General features: G+C 47.9%; 1 protein-coding gene across 2 annotated transcripts; it reads right to left on the bottom strand.

The window, feature by feature from the left end:
- Positions 1 to 240: 240 nt before the first annotated feature.
- LOC146258920 (filamin-C-like) lies at positions 241 to 23,072 on the bottom strand. 2 transcript variants are annotated; one of them, XM_084671371.1, is made up of 47 exons: positions 22,286 to 23,072; positions 19,671 to 19,919; positions 17,907 to 18,004; positions 17,059 to 17,209; positions 16,761 to 16,879; positions 16,570 to 16,647; positions 16,293 to 16,455; positions 15,900 to 16,100; positions 15,621 to 15,743; positions 14,748 to 14,885; positions 14,353 to 14,479; positions 14,119 to 14,255; positions 13,801 to 13,994; positions 13,596 to 13,709; positions 13,355 to 13,498; positions 13,133 to 13,256; positions 12,800 to 12,960; positions 12,621 to 12,711; positions 12,339 to 12,508; positions 12,129 to 12,246; positions 11,707 to 11,969; positions 10,929 to 11,526; positions 10,574 to 10,747; positions 9,572 to 9,734; positions 8,989 to 9,317; positions 8,643 to 8,766; positions 8,389 to 8,545; positions 8,091 to 8,280; positions 7,837 to 7,860; positions 7,480 to 7,724; positions 7,275 to 7,374; positions 6,895 to 7,035; positions 6,619 to 6,747; positions 6,356 to 6,529; positions 5,936 to 6,100; positions 5,527 to 5,730; positions 5,022 to 5,174; positions 4,789 to 4,911; positions 4,212 to 4,454; positions 3,666 to 3,935; positions 3,349 to 3,486; positions 3,085 to 3,200; positions 2,367 to 2,499; positions 2,079 to 2,255; positions 1,720 to 1,938; positions 1,001 to 1,207; positions 241 to 914 (listed from the first exon to the last, which is right to left on the bottom strand). In XM_084671371.1, the coding sequence occupies exons 1-47, from the start codon at positions 22,662 to 22,664 to the stop codon at positions 727 to 729; spliced, it is 8,226 nt and encodes a 2,741-aa protein (XP_084527497.1). In that variant the 5' UTR covers positions 22,665 to 23,072; the 3' UTR covers positions 241 to 726. The 2 variants fall into 2 exon arrangements, with proteins under 2 accessions (XP_084527497.1, XP_084527498.1); XM_084671372.1 differs by lacking the exon at positions 15,621 to 15,743.
- Positions 23,073 to 24,042: the final 970 nt, after the last annotated feature.

The raw sequence follows: 24,042 nt of genomic DNA, 5'->3' as shown, positions 1-24,042 counted from the left end.
AAAAAAAACTGACAGAACTACACTGTATATTGACCATGAGTACAGTAATCTGTTAATGATCCTCGTGTTGAAAATCAAAATGTTTAACCTCAAATTAATGCTTTGTGGAAGCAGCAAAACTTATTTTAGTTGTTTAAAACTCTGTGTCTTTGACCTTATGTTGGAAACATTGACTCCATTCTCTCGAATAGGTTTATTATAAACCTATAATATAAAAAAACATCCACTCATTTTCTGGCAAGTTAGCAATCAAATCTTTATTAGGTCTGCAAAGACTTACCAAAAATTGGTTAATATAACAAAATTCCTTCTCAGTTTTATTTTAGCATACAAAACCATATCATATCACACTTTAATACTGTTTAATTGCAGTCTCTTTTTTAACATTCACACATTAAGCCATTTATTGCTACACAACAGGGAGGGTCTTGGACCAATTCAAATACTTTGACTGGACTTGAAACACTTTTTACCCTACACTATATCCTCAGACATGCTCTGAACACTCAGAGTTAACACAATTCTTTGGCACAAAAAGATAAGGAGTATTTGTGCAATTTTTTGTGCATGTTAAATGAAAGGGGGTCTACAGTCAAAGTCCACTTGGGAGTGCTGAGCAGCTGGAGCAGAGCGGGGGAGGGGGGGAGTTATATAGGTGTGTGTGTGTGGATTTGTGTGTGTGTGTGGCAGTTCGAGTGGTGGAGGCAGGCAAGCAGAGGAATCTGTTCAGGGCACAGCCACCTTGAAGGGGCTTCCGGGGACGTTGTCATCTCCCCACTTGATGATGACAGTGTAGCTGCCCTTGTCCTTGACGCTGTAAGTGACGTTGTACAACTTGTTGCCCATGTGTTTGACATAGACTTCCTCACAGGGGGCCCTTGGACCGTGGACTCCCACCATCAGCATGTTGGTACCTGGAAGAGGGGGAAGGGACAGCCGGGGTTGGTCTATGTATATGCTTTACATATGTGCTGACTGTGTTTCCAGGCGTCCTTCTCACCTGCTTTGCTGCAATCCACATTGAAGTTGTTCTTCTGCCCCAGCAGAGCCTTCGTAAGCCCCGCCCCTCGGCACACAACCTTGCTGGCATCGGAGGTCAGCTTGGATGTGGTGCTGTACGCCCCGGCCAGTTTGGAGGTCTTGGTGACGGTCTCCACAAGCACAGATGACGTCTCGTGAAGGCTGTGTCCGCCTGATAGACGAGTACCTTGGAGAGATGGAGAGAGAGAGAGAGAGAGAGAGAGAGAGAGAGAGAGAGAGAGAGAGAGAGAGAGAAACAGACAGACGTGTTATGAAAAGCGATGCAGTCACTACTCACTAGGCATTATATAAGCCAAGCCTCCTTGGTGCTGGCACACATACTAGACCAGAACACCATGGACGCCATCTAGGGCTCTCTGGAGACCCTTCTTTTAAGCACTACTAAGAGCCCAGCCCTTAGGCCCTGTTCCTCATCTATTTCAATCACACAATTCAAAATGCATGTCAGAAAAACACGGCCTGTTCTACAGTATAACTTCTTATGGTAAGAAGATGGGAATTGCCTTCAGCAGAGAACAGCAGTCAATGCCTATGATGGCTTATGCAACATTTTCATGTTACAAACAATATTGCATAAGATCTAGCGACGTTGCTGTTTTCGTCACTCATCTCAGAATGGATCTCTCAGCAGAGCTTGTTTTGTAACACATCCTTTTCATGTTGATCAACCCAACATACCTGTTACTTTAGCTTTGAATGGGCTGCCCACTATGTGCTGTGGTCCTCCATATTTGATGGTGATTAGATAGTTGCCGGGTGCCATTGGCGTGTAAGTGATCTTATAGCCCTCAGGACACTCCTGGCAGTCCATCTTGACTTTGGAGGGCCCGTCGATGTTGACGGACAGAGCGCCCGAACCCGCATTACAAGTGTTGACCACAAATTCAGAGGGTGCACCTGGAGTGAAAAAGCGAGACAGAAAGACAAACCGGACGCTAAAGGGACCACTCTACAGTCACCTGGGTCGTGTGCATGTGATGCAGCAAGCATTATAGCTTTTTGATAGAGAGTGAAACAAGCGTAATGTCACCATGTACCTGTGGAACCTCCCTCCAAGCCTGGACCGAAAGCCGTCACCATGCCGGGGTCCCCAACCTGTCCCGGGGCCCCCACACGCACGTTGAACGGGCTGCCAGGGATGTGGCAACCGTTGAACTTGACATCGATGGAGTGGACGCCATTCTCCCGTGGAATGAAGCGGATTGCATTCTTGTCTGGGGATAAATAGGTTGGTATGGACACAAGCTATGATATTTAGCTCCGTTGCAAAAGATGGGATGAAGATGTGTGTGTGTTTGTGTGTGTGTGTGTGTGAGGGGGCATACCGCTATCCAGCTCAGTCACGTAGCACTCCTCAGCGGAGCCAGAGGGGGTGAGGACCTTGGCGTCAACCACGCCCCTCGCCCCGTTACGCTGCACGGCAAAGGAGGCCTCCTGGTTCACCTTCAGATCCTTCTCCTGTGAGAGGTACATGTGGAAAGGTCAAGTGTGTGTCTGTGTTTGACCCTACCTCAATCTAGCACCAAGACAGGGTATACCAATAAAGGGTCAACACAAGGTGGGTGACCCTGGAGTATGAAAATAGACAAGAGAAGGGAGGGAGACATATTTTCAAGATAGTTCTTGGACAGAGCGAAAAGGTCAAAGTGACCTGGTCATGGTGTTTATGATCTGTTCCGGACACTGCCCTGCAGACTGTCCTGCCAGGGAATACCTCAGCTATTCAATGAGTGTCACACAGACATTAGCGATTAGCATACAACAACTAGCTAACTACAGTAATTGATAGCTTAACCTTAGATGAGGCCCTATAGCAGTGAAGGAACAGTTAATCCTCATCACTCTCCATAACACAACATCTCTACACAACCCTGGTTACGACCCGACAACACAGCAGATTCAAGTTACACCACAAACGGCGAGTCAAATCATAAGACAGTGCACTCACCACCCAGAATACTGTTACATTGTACACCCGCATCTCAGGTTGTTCTAAGTTTGGCAATAACGTCTGCATGTATGTTTGCTTGTGTGCTTTCCTACCTGCAAGCTTGTCACTGTGAGTCGGCTTGCATCGTCTGACAACGTGGCGATGGGTACGATGAAGGGGCTGTCTGGGATGTGCTCGTTGTTGAACTTGATCGACACCTCATAGTCACCTGGATAAACACACGTCGTGTCACCCTGGAGTTTCAAAACAGCCTTCTCGGATATTAAACAAAATGTGCCAACAAATATAGTCAAGCTACACACTGTCACTCGAAATACAACTCGTAAGCCGATACCAGAACTCCTGTTGTGTCTCACCTGGTTCCTGCACTATGTAAGACACTCCACAGGATCCATCCTTCCTGTCCTCGAAGGAGATCTCAGCCTTGCTGGGCCCCTCCACAGCGATGGACAGCCCCCCGGCCCCAGCCTCTCTGGTCCAGATACTGAACTCAGCTACGGCAACAACAAACAAGACATGGATTAGAGACTAAAAAACAAAAGAAGCTCTCAATCAAACGTCTTTTGCACAGCTCAGCAGCTTTTCTATCATTCAGCATGTGTGTACACGTGCGAGCCATTGACGGTAAGTTCAGACGGAAATGAAAGAGACTGTGCGAAAGCTGTCCACATACTTGGTGCTCCCGCCACGCCTCTCTCCAGGCCGGTGCCTCCGGCACGGACCCTGTGGGACCCCCCCTCGCCGAGGGGCCCCACGGTGAACTGGAAGGGGCTCCCGGGGACGTGCTGGCCGCTGTACTTGACGTTGACGGTGTGGGGACCCATCTCCTGAGGGATGAAACGCACGCTGTAGGTGCTGTCTCCCCCGTCCATGATGTCCGCATCCACCGTCTTCCCACCGGGGCTGGTCACCTGGGCCGTCATAGCCTGAGAGCCGCTCTCAACTGTGAGGGGGGGCAATGGAGGGGGAGGGGAGGGGGGGGCAGAGGAGGAACGGGTTGTGAGGAGGTGAAGTGTTTTGTGTGTAGGATACACTTAAACTCTTAAGCAAGTGTCTCAAAGTGTAACATTTGGAAAGTCTTGTTTTTTTGGGTAAGGTGAAAGAACGTTTTGTGTTTATCGTGAAGTGAATTTAAACAACAGAGTGTGTGCGTGGGGGGATGGGGCAGGCGGGGCAGGCGGGGCAGGGGGGGCAGGGGGGGCAGGGGGGCCATCCTTACCCTCTTTCTTTTGAGGTATTCCACCAAAGCTGCTGATACTCTCTCTGTTGAGGAATTCTCCAAACACGTCCCTGAAGGGGCTCCCTCCCATCTGGGTGCTCTCCTCCACACGCACCTCCCTCTTGGTCTCTCCGCCGCGCATCTTGCTGATCTCCGTGCGCTCGGTGCGCGTGTACGTGTGGCTGCTGCGTGTGAAGGTGCGAGTCAGTCGTTCCTGGGCCGACACCATCTGGAACCAGTTTCCTGTGTGGGGCACCAAAGTAGCTTTAGAAGATGTGGTTCAGTCGCCATTGGGTGTGAGAAATGAAGGACTTTTACATTTACATTTAGTCATTTAGCAGACGCTCTTATCCAGAGCAAGTAAGTACAGGGACATTCTCCCTGAGGCAAGTAAGGTGAAGTGCCAGGATTCCACGTCCAGGAATCTAACCAACAACCTTCTGATTAATAGCCCGACTCTCTAACCGCTCAGCTATCTGGCCACCACTTTCATGAGGCAAAACCAGTGGTGGTTGGACCACCTTGACCTTTGTTTGTGACCACGCTTGACCACGCTTGACCACACTGCGGTGCTGACCTGGGATTTTGAGGTTGAGGCCACAGGCGCTGCCCACAGAGGCAATAGAAGAGGCCTGTCGTTTCCTGGTGATGCTCTCCTTTATTCTTCCTTCTCCTGTCACCTTCACTGCGAAAGGACTTCCTGTAGGTGGGATGGGTGCAGTAACCAATCAGGGAAGCCCATCATTTAAACCACCAAAAAATGTGGTTCAGTATGTTATGTAATATGAAGAGTTGTATTGAGATTCTGACCAGGGATATGCTTGTCGGCAAACTTGATGTTGATGGTATAGTTTCCAGGTTCAGTAGGACAGTAGGTCACCCTGCATGTCCCATCTTCCATATCCTCGCAGTTAATGTCAACTTTACTCAGACCCTCAATCGACAATCCTAAGCCTCCATAGCCTGGGGGAGGGAAAGACAGAGGAAAAAGTACGAGAGGTAATGTTAGTTAGATGAAGACATTGAGGTTTAATGGACAAGGTAATTTGTTGATGGAAACTGACGTGTCTCCGCATTCAACTCTGGCTCTGGAACGGCTGCTAATGTTTTACATTAGCAGCTTCCCTTAATTCCCTTTATTCGTTATTCGTGACTCTTTTATACAACTGAATCAGTTAATATGCTTACTACGAAGCTGTTGCTTCCCATGTCCTAAGAGTTTCCTTGGTCAGAATGAACCTGTGTTACATACATATTCAATACAATACAAATTCTAAATAATGTCGAGGCCTCGGAAAAAGCTCCAGGTGTTTACCTGCATTTCTTGTGTCCACAAAGAATTCAGCCATTTCGAAGGTGTGGGCTTCTACCAGCCCTTTTCCAAAGGCCTTGACCCTGCTAGCCTCTCCAATCTCTGATTGGCCAACGATGATCTTGAAGGGGCTGTTGGTCACATGCTTGCCGTTCTTCCTCACGCTCACCTCATGCTCACCAACCTCCTTAGGAGTAAAGGAGATACCTGTGGAGGGGAACAAAAACAGGAAATTACTTTCAAGAAAAAGTGTTAGGAATTGAATCTTATTGTATATCGTTCATCAAGTTTGTGCCATAAAATAAGACCACAAAAGAAAAAATGGTGGTGTTTTTACAGGGTCTAATATTAGGATTGCAAAAAACTTTCAGCTGTGGGCTATGCTTGTCCCTCAGCAGGGCTGATTCCTTACCAATGTGTCTATTGGGCAGTCTCTTGAGCAGGCAGGGCTCCTCGTTACCCGAGGGAGCTCTGATGCTGGCTGTCAGAGAGCTCAAGTCAGACTCTGTAATCTTCAGCGACACGTCCGCTGCCGAGCCGACGTTGAGCTGAGACGTCCTGGTGATGGAGTCATCGCCTGAGGGCGAGAGAGACGGAGGAGAGAGAGAGCACAGGGGAGAGATAGAGAGAGTGAGACAGAGAGAGAGAGAGAGAGAGAGAGAGTGAGACAGAGAGAGAGAGAGAGAGAGAGAGAGAGAGAGAGAGAGAGAGAGAGAGAGAGAGAGAGAAAAGACAGCAGAGGAGGAAATCAATTATCCCCTGTATATTGGCTATATATTAGGAACACTGCAATACTGCAAAAATAGTATGGGAGCTGTAGTGTTCAAATCACCAGTGATCTTGGCGGTGAAGGGGCTGCCTGGGATGTGCTTGTTATCGAACTTGACGATGACGTTGTAGTCTCCAGGAGCAGTGGGCAGGTAGGACACAGTGCAGGTGCCATCCTTGTTGTCCTTACATGTGATCTCAGCCTTGGAGGGACCCTCGACTGCCAGGGACAGACCACCTAAAGGGCCAGGGTTGTTTATTTGTTTGAATATTAAAAGACTATAGTGAGGCTCTGAGGTTTTTTTTTAATAGTAGTTCCTTGGTTACCTTCTCCGGCGTTCCTGGTGATGACAGTAAAGGAGGCCTGCTTGTTGACCGTGCCATGGCACAACCCTGGACCGTAGGCGGTCACAAGACCAGTGTTCATGGTATCCACGTAGAACTGGAGAGGGCTTCCTGTATGGGGAAGTTATATTAAGAAAAAGACTATTGAGTGTTCCATTTTGTCAAATATTATGACTTTGACTCACTGAACACCAGGAGCCTTCACATTGCTAAGTAAGTGGGGCAGTGGAAAAATATACAGAAATAAGTTTTCCATACCTGGGATGTGGTTGCCTTCATACTTAATGTCCATCTCATGCAGGCCCTTCTCTGTGGGCATGAACTTGACAGCGATGGTTCCATCCTTGTTGTCGGTGATGTGGGGGCGGGCTACCTTCCCTGAGGGCATCCGCACCTCACCTGCAACCCATAACCGCAGCATATGACTGGGCCTGTCAATCAAAGTGTTTGTGTGGTCGTGTGTGAGCATGTGTGTGTGAGCATGTGTGTGTGTGTGCTTGTGTGTGCGTGTGCTTGTGTGTGTGTACTTTTTGGGGGGCTTGTGTGCGTGTACGCACTTACGTTTCCCTGTGCTTGTGTGCTTGCGTTTGATCGTGTGTGTGTGTGCTGATGCATGCCTTTGTATGTGTGTGTCCTACCTGTGATCTCTCCCTGCTGCACAGTGAAGGGGATAACCAGGTTAAGAGGTCGGAACATAGGATCCATGCTGTCTCTGGGGGCAACAGGCTCTTTGGTGGCCTACAGGAAGGGAGAGGAAAATGCTGTCAGTATATTGACATATATAGTATGCAAGTGGCTCCATTGTGCATGAGTACATCAGGCAGCAGGGACCCCAGTTCTCACCACAACATGGAAGGGGCTCTTGGGAATGTGCTGTCCCCCGAACCGAATGGTGATGACATATTTCCCCGGTTCAGGAGCCGTGTAGTAGATGTCAAAGGTTCCATCGGGATTCTCCACCACGTCCATGTCCATCTCCGCCCCCTCTGGGGTCATGACCTTACAGGTCACCTTGCCCTTTCCAGCAGCCTTTGCATCCACAGTGATGACAGTGTCCTCCGAAGTCTGAATGTTTGGTCCGAGACCTGCTGCTTAGACAATGAAGGGTAGCGAGAGAAGCTTAGAGAAGTCTTATCATGGTAGTATTTTAATTCTAGTTTTAAACGAGCCACAATGATCAGCAAATCCACAGTTACTCACCCACTCCATGTCCTCCAATGGAAACTGCAAAGAAAAACAGACATCAGCCCTCTTGAAAAAAAAATCCCTTTTAAATTACATTGCTGTTAGCAGTGTCCAAAGTTAATGGTGGGAAGGGAGGTGCGGGGGGGGGATGATTAATGTCAAGGGAGCACCATCGGAAAGAACAATTTGAACTCGGGTGGGGGGGTGAGGGGGGGGGGGTTCCCATGCTTATATAAATGATCCAGCAGGTTGAGAAGCAGATTGTATACCTGTGAGCAGACACTTGCTGGCATCGCCGGTGGGCAGGGACTGGATGCGATAGGGAGAGTAAGGGATCTCATCTCCTCCGTACTTGATAGTGATGGTGTATGGGCCGGTGGAGTCCGGCACGTAAGACACAGTGTAGGTGCCATCTCTGTTGTCCTGGATGGTGGCCTTCTTGGGCTTGCCCTCTGGGTCCTAGAACGAGAAACATCCACATGTGGACATGAGTCAGCTATATGGGTCGATAACTCGGATGGCTAAAGTACTATCATGACACTAAGTTACACTGAAAGCCCAACACACCAGTATCTGCACAGTGAGTAGTCCTTCGCCGGCATCGCGTGCATCAATGGTGAACTCAACAGGCAGACTGGCAAGCACACCTGAGGTGTCAAGACCGGGCCCGCTGGCTCGCACCTTACTGGCATCATGCCCTGGCAGAGACCTCACCTTGAAAGGACTGCGGACAGAACAGAACATGACGTATTGAACATTAGAACAGACAAACAGAAAAGTGGTGGTTGTTGTTGTGGGTTGGAGAGGGTTTGGGATCTGACCTGTGGGGGACCTCTTGCTGGGCGTATTTGACAGACACGGTGTAGGGGCCGTCCTGGGCCGGGGTGTAGTGGACTGTGTGTGTTCCGTCCCCGTTGTTCTTGACACCAACTGGCTCAGCAGAACCTGTGGAACACCAAGAACATTCTGATAAGTCTTTGTGTATTTTTGGGATGTGTGAATGCAGTGCTGAAGGGAACAGGGAGTTTCCCCAGCTAGCTTTTTACAGGGACACCGTATCCAAACTCCTCAGTCACTTCAAATGGTCACTATTTTCAGTACTTCAGTAAATTCTGTATTAGTGTGTGTGTGTGTGTGTGTGTGTGAGAGTGAAGACCTCACACTCACCCGAGGGCCCGTACAGCTGCACCTCCAGCGAGGCCTTCCCTGCTAGGGCGCTGTCTACTGTGAAAGTCTGAGGGACATGGGCTCTCACCCCGGTCCCCAAGCCGGGTCCTGAACACTTGACCTTGCTGGGGTCCACCACGTCATTCACAGGCACGCGGAAGGGGCTGCCCGGGATGGGGTGGCCTCCGAAGTTAATGTTGACGTCATAGTCGCCGGGGGTGAAGGGGACGTATTCCACACTGCAGCTGCCGTCTTTGTTGTCCTTACAGGACATCTTGGCTTCGGAGGCCCCCTCGATGGTCAGACCCAGACCCCCAGTACCAGCACCCCTGAACAAACACACCCAAGTCACACGCTTCAATCCCCCCATTCCTTTTAACGACCTATATACTTCACGCTAAACAGGAAGGTCTTGTACCTCTTTACTGAGAGGATTACCAGAAATATATTTAGCCCTGGCTTCGCTGCAATTTCAAGGTTTATTACGTTTCCTTGCCCTTGATTTAATATGAATTTTATGGGTCAGATAAACCAGGCCTCTTTAATTTAATTTTGTCTGTGGTTATGGACAGTGTGTTCTAACCTCGTCTCCACAGTGAAGCAGTTGGATTTGTTGACGAGTCCTCCCTCCAGGCCGGGTCCGTAGGCCCGCACACGAGTGGGGTCACACCCTTCTACCACGGACACCCTGAAGGGACTCTTGGGGACAGCCACATCGTCATACAGGATCTCGATCAGATGCATACCTGAATCACACAGAACCAGCATATACCTCACAAAACTCTTCGAGCAATACTTTTTCAACATACGGTTTTGTGTTACTTTATCAAGGTGCGAGCCATGCTCCCTTTCAGTTTGTTGATCTAGACTCGAGGTTTTGACGAGTCCTGTGGCGTTTCTCGCGTGCATGAAGACAAGCACGCACATCTGTCTGTCATTTGTTATTCTGTTACAACCGTCTCCTGACTGAGCTATGTGGCTCACTCTTCATGCAGCTCCCAGTTCCAGAAGTGTAATATTAGAACATGTGTGATGTTGGAGAGAGCACGGCTCTGATCTCACAGCTTTGTGCTGGGGGGGGGGGGAGGTTCTATTAATACCAACGGTTATCCCCCCCCCCCATACTCCTTTATGGGAGCACACATACCTGCCTGTTTAAGAGATGCTGTTCCAGAGCAATATCTATTTTTAAAAGGCCCTCTCTGCCTCCCTGCTCTAAGCCCTTGGATCGCTGCAACACAGCATCATTCTGTATTTATATGCCTCCCTCTATCTCGAACGTTCTCATTATCGCTCTCTGCGGCTCTCTCACACTCGGTCTAGCTTCCCAAATGAATTGGCTCTCGGGCCACCTGTTGGTTATGTCTCTATGTCTGTCAGCCTTAAACCGTCTTTCTAAAGATACTTCCTCTGTGACCATTTTCATTCTTTTGCCATGCACTGTATAATAATAAAAAAAATGTAATCAAGGGATTCCTCTCACAACTGTAAGCCTTCTACAAATGACTACCTTCTACTGCTGCAAACTTGCTGAGCTAAAGAAAATCTGCCTGATTAAGTGTTTGTGCCCTTTATTTGTTCCTACCATCCTCAAAGGCGGTGTATTCCACCCGGTAGGTTCCGTCTCCCTTGTCTGTGATATGGGCATCCGTGTTGGTGCCCGAGGGGTTGATGATGCGGGCCTTGACTTGGTGTCCTCCGGTCTTACTCAGGGTGCGAGTGTCCACAATGAAGTGGGTGGTGACTTCTCTGAGGACTCCTGGACACAAAGGACACATATACAAGAAATGTTAAGGACACTGTAGTTATGTTATAAGAATTGGCAACAATTTGGTTTGAGCAATAGCCTCTGAATTAGCTGACATTTTTTATTTGGTTAAATGGTTTCTATGGTTATTTACTTTGACATGTATACATGTACATATATATGGGGTTCTTACCTTTGGGCTCCACTCCTGGACCATAGACCTGCACTCCACTGGTGTCTACTGCTGGTTCCACGTGGATGACAGAGGGGAACTTGGGGACCATGTGGCCGCCGTACTTGATAGTGATGGTGTGTGTGCCGTGGAAGGCAGGGCTGTAGGTGACAGAGAAGTGTCCCTCTGAGGTCTTCTGGATGTGGACCTCCACCTGAGCCCCAGACTCAGACACCACCTCAATAGTGAGCTCAGCCTCTCCGGCACTGGTGCAGTCCACGGTGAAGGTAGCGGGTTCCCCGGCCTTGGCCTTCTCCAGCCCTGGCCCGCTGGCCGTCACCTTGCTGGGGTCGAAAGCTGGACGCACTGCCGCCTTGAAGGGAGACCCTGGAATGTGCTGCTCTCCGTACAGGATGTTGATGGCATACTCGCCTGCCTCGGTGGGCAGATAGACCACAGAGCATGTGCCGTCTCCATTGTCCTGGCACTCGATTTTGGCCTCACACGGACCCTCCACAGTCAGGCCCAGCCCGCCTGCGCCGGCTCCTTTGGTGTCGATGGCGAAGGGTGCTGGTTTACCCACAATTCCACCCTGCAGGCCTGGACCATAGGCACGAACCTGAGAGAAGCAAATAAGTCAATAAGTGTGCATTTTACTGTCCTTTGAAGAATTGGAATATGATTTTGTTTCACTGAAGATCTTTTGCATCTGGAAGGAGCAAATAATATGACCCAGTTTTCCTTTCCTGTCATGACCTTCAGAATACTGATGGACCGTGGATGATGAATGGATGATTACCTTTGATGGGTCAGCTGGCATGACGCCTTCCAACCCGAAGGGGCTTCCCAAGACAGGGTTGCTGTCATAGCTGACATCCACCTTGTAGGGCCCCTCCTCCGGGGGAATGTATTTAACACCGTGAATGCCATTGGCCTTGTCCGATTCCAGCTTACAGGGGATTGGTCGGCCAGAGGGGGAGGTCATCATCACGCCCACGTTGCCCAGTCCACCAGCCCCCTGGGTGTTGACAGTGAACTCCTGGTCTTTGCCAACTTCCACCTCTGTTAAACGCACAGTATTTTGTTATATCTCGTCCACCAACTTTCCTTAACATATTTAATAATACACAATAAATAATTAACGGTTCAATTTGATTGCTTTTAGCAGTTTCTAGACTCCTTTGTTTTCTAGTTTCAAGTTTAGTCTCCTTGAGATCTTACTGGTGTCTAGTCCTTCCACTTTGACCTTCCCCAGGTCCAAAGGAGGGGCCACAGTGATGTTGAAAGGGCTCTTGGGAATGGGATCTCCTCCATGAGTGACTGAGATGCTCATGTTACCCTGAGAGAAGGAAGACGAGACCTTTTTGTAAAAAAAAATGGAATGGATACCAAGCTTTCAGAACGGTCTGGTCGAGGTAGCGAGAGGCTCACCTGCTGCAGAGCGGTGTACTTGACAGTGTAGGAGTAGTCGTGGTTGTCTATGATCTCAAAGTCTCGGACTGCCTCTCCGTGGGCCGCGGCAGTGAAGTGCACCTCTGGCTTGGCCTTGCCCGCTCCCTTGGCGTAGATGGTGAAGTGTGTGGGGGTGCCCACCTCCACACCTGTCCAACGCAACAAGAGCCAACTGTTGTTGCTTCCTCTCTCACATTTCTCTTTTATTTCATGCAATTTAAAACTGTTATTTGTGTGGAACATTGTTGTTTGAGACCTCACCTGTCTTGTTGAGTCCAGGGCCCTCAGCCCTCACCTTGCCTGCATCATGAGAAGGATCCACCTTCACCTTGAATGGACTGATGGGAATTTCCTACAAAATCACACAAAATTGGTCGTTTAGGACTACAGAACATCTCTTTCCATCTCAAAGGAATGTGGGAAATGGAGTCCTACAGTACCTGCTCAGCAAACAGCACCATGATGGTATAGCGGCCAGCTCCAGGGGGAGTATACTTGACCGTGAATGTGTCATTGTCATTCTTGATGATGTCAAAGTCAATGTCCGCCTCAGAAGGACCCACTACGCCAGGGGCACATTTAATGCCAATACTGATGTCACCTAGAAACAGATGTCACAGGGGAACATTGGTAAATGTACTTAGGTAAATGTGCTAGGATATTGGATTCCTGATTGTGTATATAACTCAGCCGCCTAAAGCTTGCATACACCCTTCACCGCTCTACTCTTTCTGTCCTACTTTCCCCCCACAGACTCACTCTCACACACTTACCTTGCCCGGCCTCGCTGCAGTCCACAGTGAAGTAGGTGGGCTCGTTGGCCTTCAATCCAGTCTTCTCCACTCCAGGCCCATAGACCTTAACCTTGTCTGGGAAGCAGCCCTCACCCACAAGCACCTACCGGGACACATTCAGAGCTTGATACAACTCTACAATTCAATCCTAGTTGTAATGCCGTGTGTGTGAGTTTGTGAGAGAACAGCCATGAGTCTTACTCTGAAGGGGCTTTTGGGCACGTTAACCTCTCCCCAGGTGATAATGATGGTGTGTTTCAAAGGCTTGGTGGGAATGTATACACACAGGAAAACGCCATTGCCCTTGTCTGTGATCTTAATGTCAATGACACAGCCCTCTGCATCCTGGATGAACACAAAATCATGTCAACACTAACCACCTCCATCAATTACATGACCAGCATTATGTACCGTGGGTAAGACGTGTTTTCTCTCTCAGTACCTGGGCATAGATCTTGAGTTGGCCTTTCCCAGCTTGACTAGCATCGATGGTGAACTCAGTTGGTTTGTTCACAATGACTCCTGTAGGCTCCAACCCTGGACCAAAGGCCTTCACCTGCCACAGGAATAAAGAAGTACATTTGAATGTTTTGGTATGGTTAATATGTGTGATAAAACCATCTGTGATGGAAACGTATCATGCGTACCTTCTCAGGGAAGACGTCATTGGCTGCGGGGAGGATGTGGGCCATGAAGGGGCTGTCCTTAATATCCTCGTCGTCACACACGACATGAACGGCGTAGTCGCCAGCCTCCGTAGGCCAATAACGCACATCGCAGGAGCCGTCGCCCTTGTCGTCACACTCGATCTTAGCCTGGGATGGGCCTTCGATGGAAAAGCCTGGAAAGAGATGGACAACGGGAATCATTTTTCACCTCTGCTCTACCAAACATAGCAGACATGCCAACAGTATAGGTTAGGCTCATGTTATGTAACCAGCCATGTCCTGATTTTTCTCACGTACCCAGAGTTCCCACTTCGGTGCCGATGGCTTCCACCACAAAGTCAGCTGACTTTCCCACCATGCCTGTGACCAGCCCTGGACCCCACGCTCGCACCTTCTGTGTCCCGGCTTCCTTGCTCACCTCCACCTCAAAGGGACTGCAACACACACACACAGGTCATTCATTCTCAGCTACTGGTAATAGTGTACTGTGTGTTCCATTGTAGTGGCGGCTGAGGAGGAGTGGGGTCTCACCTGCGTGGGATAGGCTGTCCTCCCCAGGTGATGCTGACGGTGTATTTGCCAGGCTGTATGGGGAAGTAGTCGCACTCGTACACCCCGTCTCCAGCATCACGTACTTTCACCGGCTCCTCTGCCCCACCTAGGAGCACACAGGAGCACCAAGGGTCAATATGCTCTGTGTCTTCTAGACTCAATGAAAAAGAGACATAGAAAAGGAGAGAGAGACATAGAGAGAGAGAGAGAGAGAGAGAGAGAGAGAGAGAGAGAGAGAGAGAGAGAGAGAGAGAGAGAGAGAGAGAGAGAGAGAGAGACAGAGACAGAGACAGAGACAGAGACAGAGACAGAGACAGAGACAGAGACAGAGACAGAGACAGAGACAGAGACAGAGACAGAGGGGGGTAACTTACTTAGGCCCTTTACTGAAACCTTAAGCTCTCCACTGCCGGCTCCCTTGGTGAGAACCTTGAAGTCAGCCACCTCCTTCACTCTCACACCCTTAGGCTGCAGGCCTCTCCCTGTGGCCCTGCAGGCGTTGGCATTGATGGCTGGAGAGGGAGAGGGGGTCGAACCAAGGATTAACTTTGGCTGACACGTTAGCTGACAAGCTAGGTTAGGGCAGTGTTAGTAGCAGAGACATGATGCTCGATTTGCCACTCTATGGACTTTACAAAATGAACAACACCAAACTACAAACAAAATGGAACCTGTATTACACAGACATAAGAAAAACATGAAGCTAAATGCAGTATACACTCTGAAAGAAGCATGTATAAGGCTAGATAAGAAAAAGCTGCATGTAGGCATTATCTGACAACATTTCAGACAGAAACGTTGACTGCAGGCACAAATTCGACTGTTGAACATAGACTGAACTGTCTGCAAAATCATTTTCCAAGACCATTTTCTCACAGAAAAATGCAGCAAATGCAAAATTCCACAGGGAAACCAACCACATTTAAAAAACAAACACATTCCCCATGTAATCTTTGAAAACACGCAACAACCCCCATGGCTAGAAACAAATGGAAACCAAATGGGGCTTATCTCTACATCCATTCTGGCCATCCACATTGATATTATTTTGGGCACATCTTGACCCCATAAAGCTGCAAGCCGTAGGGCGGACAAGCACAGCACACATTGGAGCCCCCAGAGAATGCAGAGCTGCCCCAATCACAGGAAGCAAGAACATCTGCTGGGCGGGACTTAAAAAGGGGTGTGGCCTGGCGAGCATGTCAGCGCAAACAGGGCTCAGGCTCCACCCAGCGGTCCATACTAACTTGGCCGGCCAGCTTTGGGGGGAACCGCCCCCTTCCTGCCCTTCTCTCCTGTGGGTGGGCGCACCAAGTTTGAGCCTATCTGAACTGGGAGTGCGGTGGTGGTGGGAGGAGCAGTGGGCGGAGCTAGGAACGACAGACAGGAAGGGTTTTAAGTATATAACTGGAACCTGTTGATGGGCCCCGGGGGAAAGTGAAGAAGGATAACTGTGGACTGAGAGGAATACATCACAAAGTAACTGTCACCATGTCAACAGCAGTGATTTGTAACAGCTAGCTCACCCTCTTCTATGTGGACTTTGAACGGGCTCTTGGGGATCTCCTGGCCTGCAAATAGGACATGGATGGTGTGGGGCCCCTCTAGCATGGGCCGATAGGTGCAACGGAAAATGCTGTCCCCCTTGTCCTCCAGAATGAGTTCCACTGTGTCTTTCTTCCCCTCAGGGTCCACGATGATTACACTGACATCACCATTGCCAGCACCTGGTCAGAAACAGGACACAGAATGGAATGTTGTTGCTTCACAATTCTATTTCACAAGGAACCACGCACACGCATGTTTTTGGTTTAATTAGGTAAATCCTTGGGATTTCTACATCAGTCTTTCATCTGAGAGCAGATACAATTAAGGACTGTTGCTGTGCACCTTGTGATGTGACTTTCTCCCATGGTTACCTGCAGTATAGATGTCAAAGTAGGTGGGCTTGTTGGCCACGTTGCCAGTGGGCTCGAGACCTGGGCCCCTGGCCTGCACCTTGTTGGAGTCACCCATGGCCTTGGCCACATTCACCTTGTAGGGACTCTTGTCTATATCTTGTCCGGCAAAGAGCACTTTCACCTGGGAGGGTAGATTAAAAAAGTCTCGGTGATCATTTCAGCTGAAAGCCACTTCTATCATTGTTTTAGAATCATTGTCGAGACACATAAACATCAGTTGTGTTGTTGTATTTACCATGTGGACGCCCTCCACTTTGGGAACATAGGTGACAGTGTAGGTTCTGTTTTTGTCTTTGTTGAAGACAACTTTAGCCTGGGAGGGCACAGAAACACGGTGAATAACGACATGTCTTAGTTCTTAAGACTATCTGTGGCAGTTGCTAGGCATCAGCAGTTGTTGTGACAGTGCTGTGTGTGCTGTCCCACCTCCTCCTTGTGTCCCTCAGGATCCTCCACATACACCAGGACTTCAGCCTGGCCTGCCTCCAGCGTCTCCACCGTGAACACAGCAGGCTTCAACACCATGTTCCCATGAGGCTCAATACCTGGGAAAACATTTCAGTCTCGGCACGTCAACAGTGTGTTTTAAAGTTTTAAACAAGCACTATGAATATAATAAATACTTTTTGAAAAAATAATAAAAAGACAATTGTGCATGTCAAATATTGTCCTTCATTCCAAAGTCTACAGTGTCTCTGGTCATCTATGGCTTCCTAGCACCCACCTGGTCCATAGGCCTTGGCCTTGTCAGGAAACAGCTGCTTGGCTTTGATGGGAGCACCAGGCTTAAGCTTAGCCTTGGGGAACTGGGACAAGTAAGTCATCACTGAGTGTTCATCCACGTCTGGGTCCACTATCTCCTCAGGGGCAATCACCTAGGGAACCAGAAGATCCAGAAAACATCATTTTTGTACAATATTTAGGAGGAAAGAATGAGTGAGTGACAAAAACGGTTATAATTTGTTTGTTTAAGAACATAAACAAGCTTTAAAGACATTTTCCTCTATCCTTCCAGGGCTTCAACTCTGTCTCTCAACACATCCATGTTTGTTTGTCTATTGCACAGTGGTGTAAAGCTCTTGTCCTGCCAGGCTAAATTTAACCTCAGGACAGCAGGGTTAAGGACTGTGCCCTCAATAAGCCAGCCAGAGGATTTAGCCATGAGCCAAACCTCTCCCACACCTCCTTAACAGCCCACAGAGACCTCACTCCTCAGAACCATGGGAAGTCATGACACATACACACACCATGTCTTTATGTATCTATACACACACTGTCTACATGACACAAGTAAAAAGCCATTGAAATAGCAAAGAGTTTAGAGATTGAAGTTTTAGACGCCATTGAGGTAATTCACAGTGCCATTTGCAGCATCAGCTATGTAAACACAGGCAACTTTACACCTCTGTATCTCACTTCAGCTGTGAAAACGTGCTTAGATGTCACACCTATATCTTCTTTAATGTTTCAACAATATAAAACAATAAAACCCTGCTCAATACAGTGCCTGCCTGCCTGCCTGCCTGCCTTCCCCTTCCCGTCTATGTCTACCCATCTGTCCATTTGTCTAACCTGAGGTACGCCCAGCCAGTCATCAGCTTGCTGCATGGCCTCTCTGGCATTCTCCACAGGCTGGTTAGGGTCCCACTCAGCCCAGTCTGGGCAGAGACCTGTAGGAAGGGAATGGGAAGTGAGACACAATAACAATTTGAGAATGTAATTGGAGTAATGACAAAAAGGCCATCCATTCTCACCGATAACATGACTCAACAAACACAGTGTTCTACCGCTTGACCTGGCAGTCTATTCAGCTTTCACAGGTGTCTAATAGAACACCTTTGCCTACAACCTTGCTTTAAAAAAATAACAACATTCGCCCACAGAGCTCTGCTCCAGCATATCGAGCTAGTCCTCACGGCAACTCCTAGAGCAGCACACGCTCTGTCACTTTCACCCACGGTTGCAAGACACTGTTGCAAGAGTGGAAGCTAAGCTGCGTGTGCTTAAGCTGTAATTGGATTAGCGTCAGGCGTAGTGAGTTCACTGTCTCAAAGAGCCTGGACCGCCCAGGAGACTGTGATCTCGTTAATACTGACGTGGAATTCAAGGGTAAGAGCTGTATTCAACCAACGCACACCATTACTGTTGGATAGTGTTGTGATTCATAATGGATTCATGATCTAATTGTATTGCCAATTTCAACATGATTTAAAAGTCAATCGTTGGGTGGGGTTAACGTTGGGAAGTTTGGAAGAAACTTTTCACCTAACAGCGATGGTTTCAAAGGTAAACCTTATAAAAAGCCTGCTTAAACCAACTCAGACCCTATGAAAAACAGCAGTTAGATGTTTACAAGCAGAGAATTTCAGGGGTACAATTTATCACTTTCCTTTCCTTGATGGCATGAGCTCTTAGCGAGAGACGGGGGAGAGGAACAGGGCCTTGTATGGCCAGATCTGAAGCAGCGTGTTTGAAAGCTGCCTCACGTCACCCGCCGTTCTCGCATAAACACAGTCAGCCACGTTGTCCGGCACTGTACCCTTTTGTCTCAGAAAGACAAATCTCAGAGGAGACTGCCTCGAATCGAGCTAAGATCACCACTCCAGTCAAACTGGGAGTGTTATAAGACACAGATCCTTAGGAAGCTGCAATCCAATGCCTGTGTCCCCTCCGCCTGCTTTTTGAGGGCCTGCCAAACATCCCCCCCAGACAGATGAAGAGGAATCGTGCCCAAATTTGGGGTGTTGTGTGGCAAGGCTATAAACACTAGAGCTAGCTTGGGCCTTAGAGAGAGAGAGAGAGAGAGAGAGAGAGAGAGAGAGAGAGAGAGAGAGAGAGAGAGAGAGAGAGAGAGAGAGAGAGAGAGAGAGAGAGAGAGAGAGAGAGAGAGAGAGAGAGAGAGATCTTCAGTCAGCATCAGACAGCTGGCAGGGACCTCCTGTGCAGACTTCAGGCCCACTGACCCTCTGGAGAGAGTGAGATTACATGTCCACCTTGTCTTATTGTGTGCCCATGTGCGTGCATGTATGTATGTCCCTGTGTGTGCATTAAAGAGTGTAGACTAATTTAAACGTGTGGAGAGATGGAGGAATGAGTGGAGGGATTCTTACAACAAGTCTGTGAGGGAGACAATGAGCAGATCATTACCTTAGATGACTCATGCCTGTCCCTGACTCACAAGTTATATTAGAAAGGGTATGACCTAACCATGGCACAAGGGGACATCCCATTACCCCAGTCAAATGATCAAAAAAGCTGACCACCAATCAGCGCTTTTCCCCTCAAAGGAATCTAAAAGACAATTATCCACTCAGCAGCTCCAAACACAGCTCTTACCAGGGGCGCAGTTATCCACCAGGGCCCCCAGGGCCTTGCCATCCCTCCAGTCACGGTGGAAGTTGTGGATGGGCAGCTGGGGCACCTTGTTCTGGATCCAGCCCAGCAGACGCTGCTTGGGGGTCAGCTTCTTGGCCTCCTCATCGTCCTCATCCTCCCACATGGGCATGGAGATGGAGTAGTGGAGGATCAGGGTCCAGATGAGGCCCAGGATCAGCTTCAGGTTGCCGTCCACGATGGCTTTGCTGTCTGTGGAGACGTGAGGGAAGAGTCCAAGAGATCGAGGAGGGTCATTTACAGTTTGTGGAAGTCAATCAACTCAAGGGGCAGGGCAGGGCAGGGCAGGTGTAGGACTATTTTCACAAATGAGCACCATTTGTGAGCACCCCACCAACACCCCACCACATCCACAGGTGTCAGGGTGGACGTCCCTGACATTCCACAGAGTCATAATATGAACCGGGACAGCAACAGCTGAGGACATGTGGAAGGGTCATCCCTCCTGGAGTAATTACACTTGGGTTTGAAATGGTGACTATTAGAACTGTGGGTTCGAAATGGTGACTATTAGAACTGTGGGTTTGAAATGGTGACTATTAGAACTGTGGGTTTGAAATGGTGACTATTAGAACTGTGGGTTTGAAATGGTGACTATTAGAACTGTGGGTTTGAAATGGTGACTATTAGAACTGTACTAAGATCAATCAAACAAGCTAGGACAGTTAAGTAGCCCTGGTTAAGTTATGGCAAGGACTGAGGTAGGTCTATCATTAAAGTAACCATTGCTTTTTTTTTACCCCCCCACCCCTCCCCCCCATACTAAAGTGTGTGATCCTACTATACATACTTGTCATTGTACACATCAGGATAAAATGAATATACTGTAGCCATATGAGTTGTTTAATCTATTTCCTCTCTCATGTATGGTGACCTTCAGCATTGGACAGTGTTTGATGAGGGCAGTTTGACTGGCGTGGGCAGCTGGGATGATATGGCATGGTGTGGTTCTGAACCTGCCATGGCAGCCCTTGAGCACAGACAGTCATGTGGACTCCCCAAAGAGAACAAGCTTGTATCTGGTTACACCCTGATATGTGTGACCGTGGAGACCCCTAAAGCTTCATAGAATGAAGTCATGCTGCCAACAGTCGACTAAGGGAAATGGTTTGTGCTTAACCAAGGCAGTGGTGCAGCCATGTTTAAAGTGAGGTGTTGGAAGATGAAAGTCAGAGTTTCTGTTATCATGTCCTCTTTCTGTCAAACCTGTCTGATGCTGTGTGTGTCCACAGTGTCGCAAATAGAGAAAGAAGCACACACACACACACACACACCACACACACACTTGTTCTTGTAAGGAGGGGTCTGTGAATTTTGACCTACGACCTCTGTGCAGCCACACTCAACGAGTTGCCGGGACATTCCTGAGGTGGCAAGTCGCCCTTAGAGAGAATCCCCCCTGTCGTCATCAGACACATGCGCCTCTCTCCCCTGGGGGGAGGGCGGGGGGGAGGGGTCTGTCTTTCACAGCCCCACGCTCAAAGCCTCAGTCCCACCAAGAATTTCACCCGACTGTGTGGGAGAGCCATCAGTCACTAGACCAGACGGCTAACACTGTCAGAGTTTTAATAAGCTCTCTCCAGTCTTAAATACATATTTGGAAGAAAATCCTTGCTACTCAATTACAGGTAAAACAAAACACTTCCAAATGTCAACCTAGATATGTATACCCCTTTTATAAGTGACCCTTGGATAGATAATAGACCTTCATCTGTGATGCAGAAACATTTCTAACCACTGCAAGGTAAGTGGGGGGCAGAGATACTGGCTGTCAACAAACAGTAGAAGTCTGGCCTTGCTACTCCTGACCCTCTCAGCAAGTGTGATTATGAGGTGTGGAGAGGTGTGTGTGCGTTCACCATCTCACATTATTCTGTGTGTGACATTCTCATTAGCACATCCCTACAGAATTTCCAAGCCCTGGCTTTCTCACTGCTGTCATTTGAGTAAAATATGGCAGATTGATTGGAGCCCAACGTGGCCTTGGTCCTGACATGGGCTGGTGATCTCAGAGTCTATCTCTGCTGTATGAGTTTCCAGAGTGATGGTTCCAGTCTACTGTGGCTTCCTCAGCCATTGTGAAAGATATGTGTGGATGAGTGAGTGCTGACAGCCAAGAAGACAGAACTACTCTAATATTACAGTGGAGTGAATATCTAGTCTCAACATCCAGAAAAAACCCGCTGCAACATGTGGTTTATGATGCTCAGTGTCAGGTATCCCCATCCAGCCAGCACAAAGCTTTTATGAAACAGCTGGCAGCTGTCAACCAATCATTTAAGTATTCACGGTCACTCTTAATGAATACTTCATTTTATGTTACTTACGTTTATAACATAGTAGAACATAAAATATATGATGGTCCATGTAAAGTAGTAACTTATTTTATCTGGTTCTTTTATAAACTACTGTATATTCATTCCAGTTATCTCCATCTTCCACCTCATCCTACAGTATGACGGCCAAGGCCATGGTCTCTCATGCATTGCCCTCTCTGCTCTCTTTTCCTTCACCCCAGTAGGATAAACAATTGCAACATTTCATAAGAGTTTACTTACCAATTGAGACTAGTTTGATATGTTCTCTGTCCAGAAATTCCAGCGCCACAGACACATTTTCCAATTTCATCTGTCTGAAGTTGGGTCTGATATGGTGCTTTCTGTACATCTTCTTTTGGCTCAAAACCTCAAGGAGCCCAATGAGCTTGAGCCCGTCACCTAGATCCTTTTGGAGGTCGTTGACACCCTTGTTGATACACTTTAAGTGCTCGTTGCACCACCTGGTGAAGGTGTTCTGTTGGATCTTCTTCCATGGCGCGTCTTCGGCAAGGTCCTTCTCCGTCGCTGGCATCTCGTCCTCTTCTTCTTCCCCGAAGTCAGTGCCCTGGTGGTACTGTGGTGGATGCTGGTCGTCGTAGTATGTGTTATTGCTCGTCATGGTTGCGTTATCCCTGTCTCCTTTTATACCGCAGTGAGACCTATGTGTGAAATTATGTGTCGGCAGCGCGGTAAAGTTTAACAGATCAATGTCAAGCGCGTGCTCGCTGAGAAAAGTTCAGGTGAAAAGAAGTTGCAAAAAAAAAAGTCAAGAGACTTTTCGGATGCACTTGTGAAGAAACCGATTCTGTCAAGACAATGATGAATGAAATTGTCCGGTTTACTGTTCGCAAGGCAGCTGGTTCTTGTTTTTAATTGACAATGACTTGACAAATGTAGTCGTTGCTTCTTAATAGGAAGCTCAGAAAAGGAAGTCCTTTTTGTCAAATGGAGCGTGTCAGGTAAGCGGAGTAGTTTTACGCACTCTTCGGTTGAGCCGAATACGAGAGCTTGTTCAACTTGAATGGTGTGATGGGCAAGTGTGGGGTTTATAAAAGACCATGGGCCGCGTCACACCCGTCATATTACCAGGTCATAAGTACAATCATAGACGATTTTCTAATCCATGGGGATAACTGTGAGGGTCGGGATTGGTCGAGCCAGATGATGGGACAACGATTGGACAGACCCCAAGTGGCGCAACAGTTGTGACAGAGCGCTGTATTTTTAGTCGCTCCAATTTGGGTGGTAGGGGGTGTCACTGATCGTTCGTTTTAAAGTGTGTCATGTTTATAGCTCGTAAGTGGTTGAAGAATTGAGCTAAGAAAAGAAAATGACCCGGGTATTATAACAAACAAGCTACATTAGCCTATGAGGGTTCGAACTTTAAAATTAAGGCCATGGGTCTAGGTGATTTTGACTCACAATTCAATGCTATTTAGAATGTCATTTAGGTTTAGGCCTACCAGTTGGTAGATGGAAAGAGACTGCATGCAACATAATGTAATTTTGGTAGTTGATCCCATCAAGCAATGGCATTACGTAGGGTTACAAAATATGTGCCACTTTTGTGTGAAAAATGTATTTGCAGAGGTCAACACTAGCCCATTATGACATTTCAAGTGCCACTCAGCAAACTGTAACAATTTAGATAAAGTGATCTCAACAGTGATCTCACCGGTGAACCTCTGTTGAGTAGGCTATATAGAAACCTATAAAATGTCCTTGATGTCTGCCTAATGTTGTCTGAAGCATATTCTACTCCAAGTCAAAACTAAAATCCAGAAATTGTAATCAGACAAATCCCAAAAGTTTAATAAAAATGAATAAAACACTGTTTAAACGAATGATAAATGTATTCATGGTAATGTATCAGTTATTATCTACAGCCCATTAAACAAAATTAATTTATATGAGCGGTAGACCAACAATGAAAGTATGGTAAAGGTGTAGTTAAATGTACAAATAATTGATTTAATTCACTTGAATGTGTGTTCTGT

Source organism: Hypomesus nipponensis, chromosome 14 (genome assembly GCF_054491055.1).
Source record: "Hypomesus nipponensis isolate SF chromosome 14, ASM5449105v1, whole genome shotgun sequence".
Taxonomy (NCBI): Eukaryota; Metazoa; Chordata; class Actinopteri; order Osmeriformes; family Osmeridae; genus Hypomesus; species Hypomesus nipponensis.
This window is presented reverse-complemented; position numbering and strand designations above follow the sequence as displayed.

Bases quoted from the DNA above. Each gene is read 5' to 3' on its own strand.
- LOC146258920 (XM_084671371.1), bottom strand. From the start codon at position 22,664: ATGACGAGCAATAACACATACTACGACGACCAGCATCCACCACAGTAC. The intron at 16,880-17,058 runs GTGGGTGCTAGG...ATGTTTTCCCAG, and splicing joins GGCCAAGGCCTATGGACCAG to GTATTGAGCCTCATGGGAAC. The intron at 8,281-8,388 runs GTGTGTTGGGCT...TTCTCGTTCTAG, and splicing joins TACTCACTGTGCAGATACTG to GACCCAGAGGGCAAGCCCAA.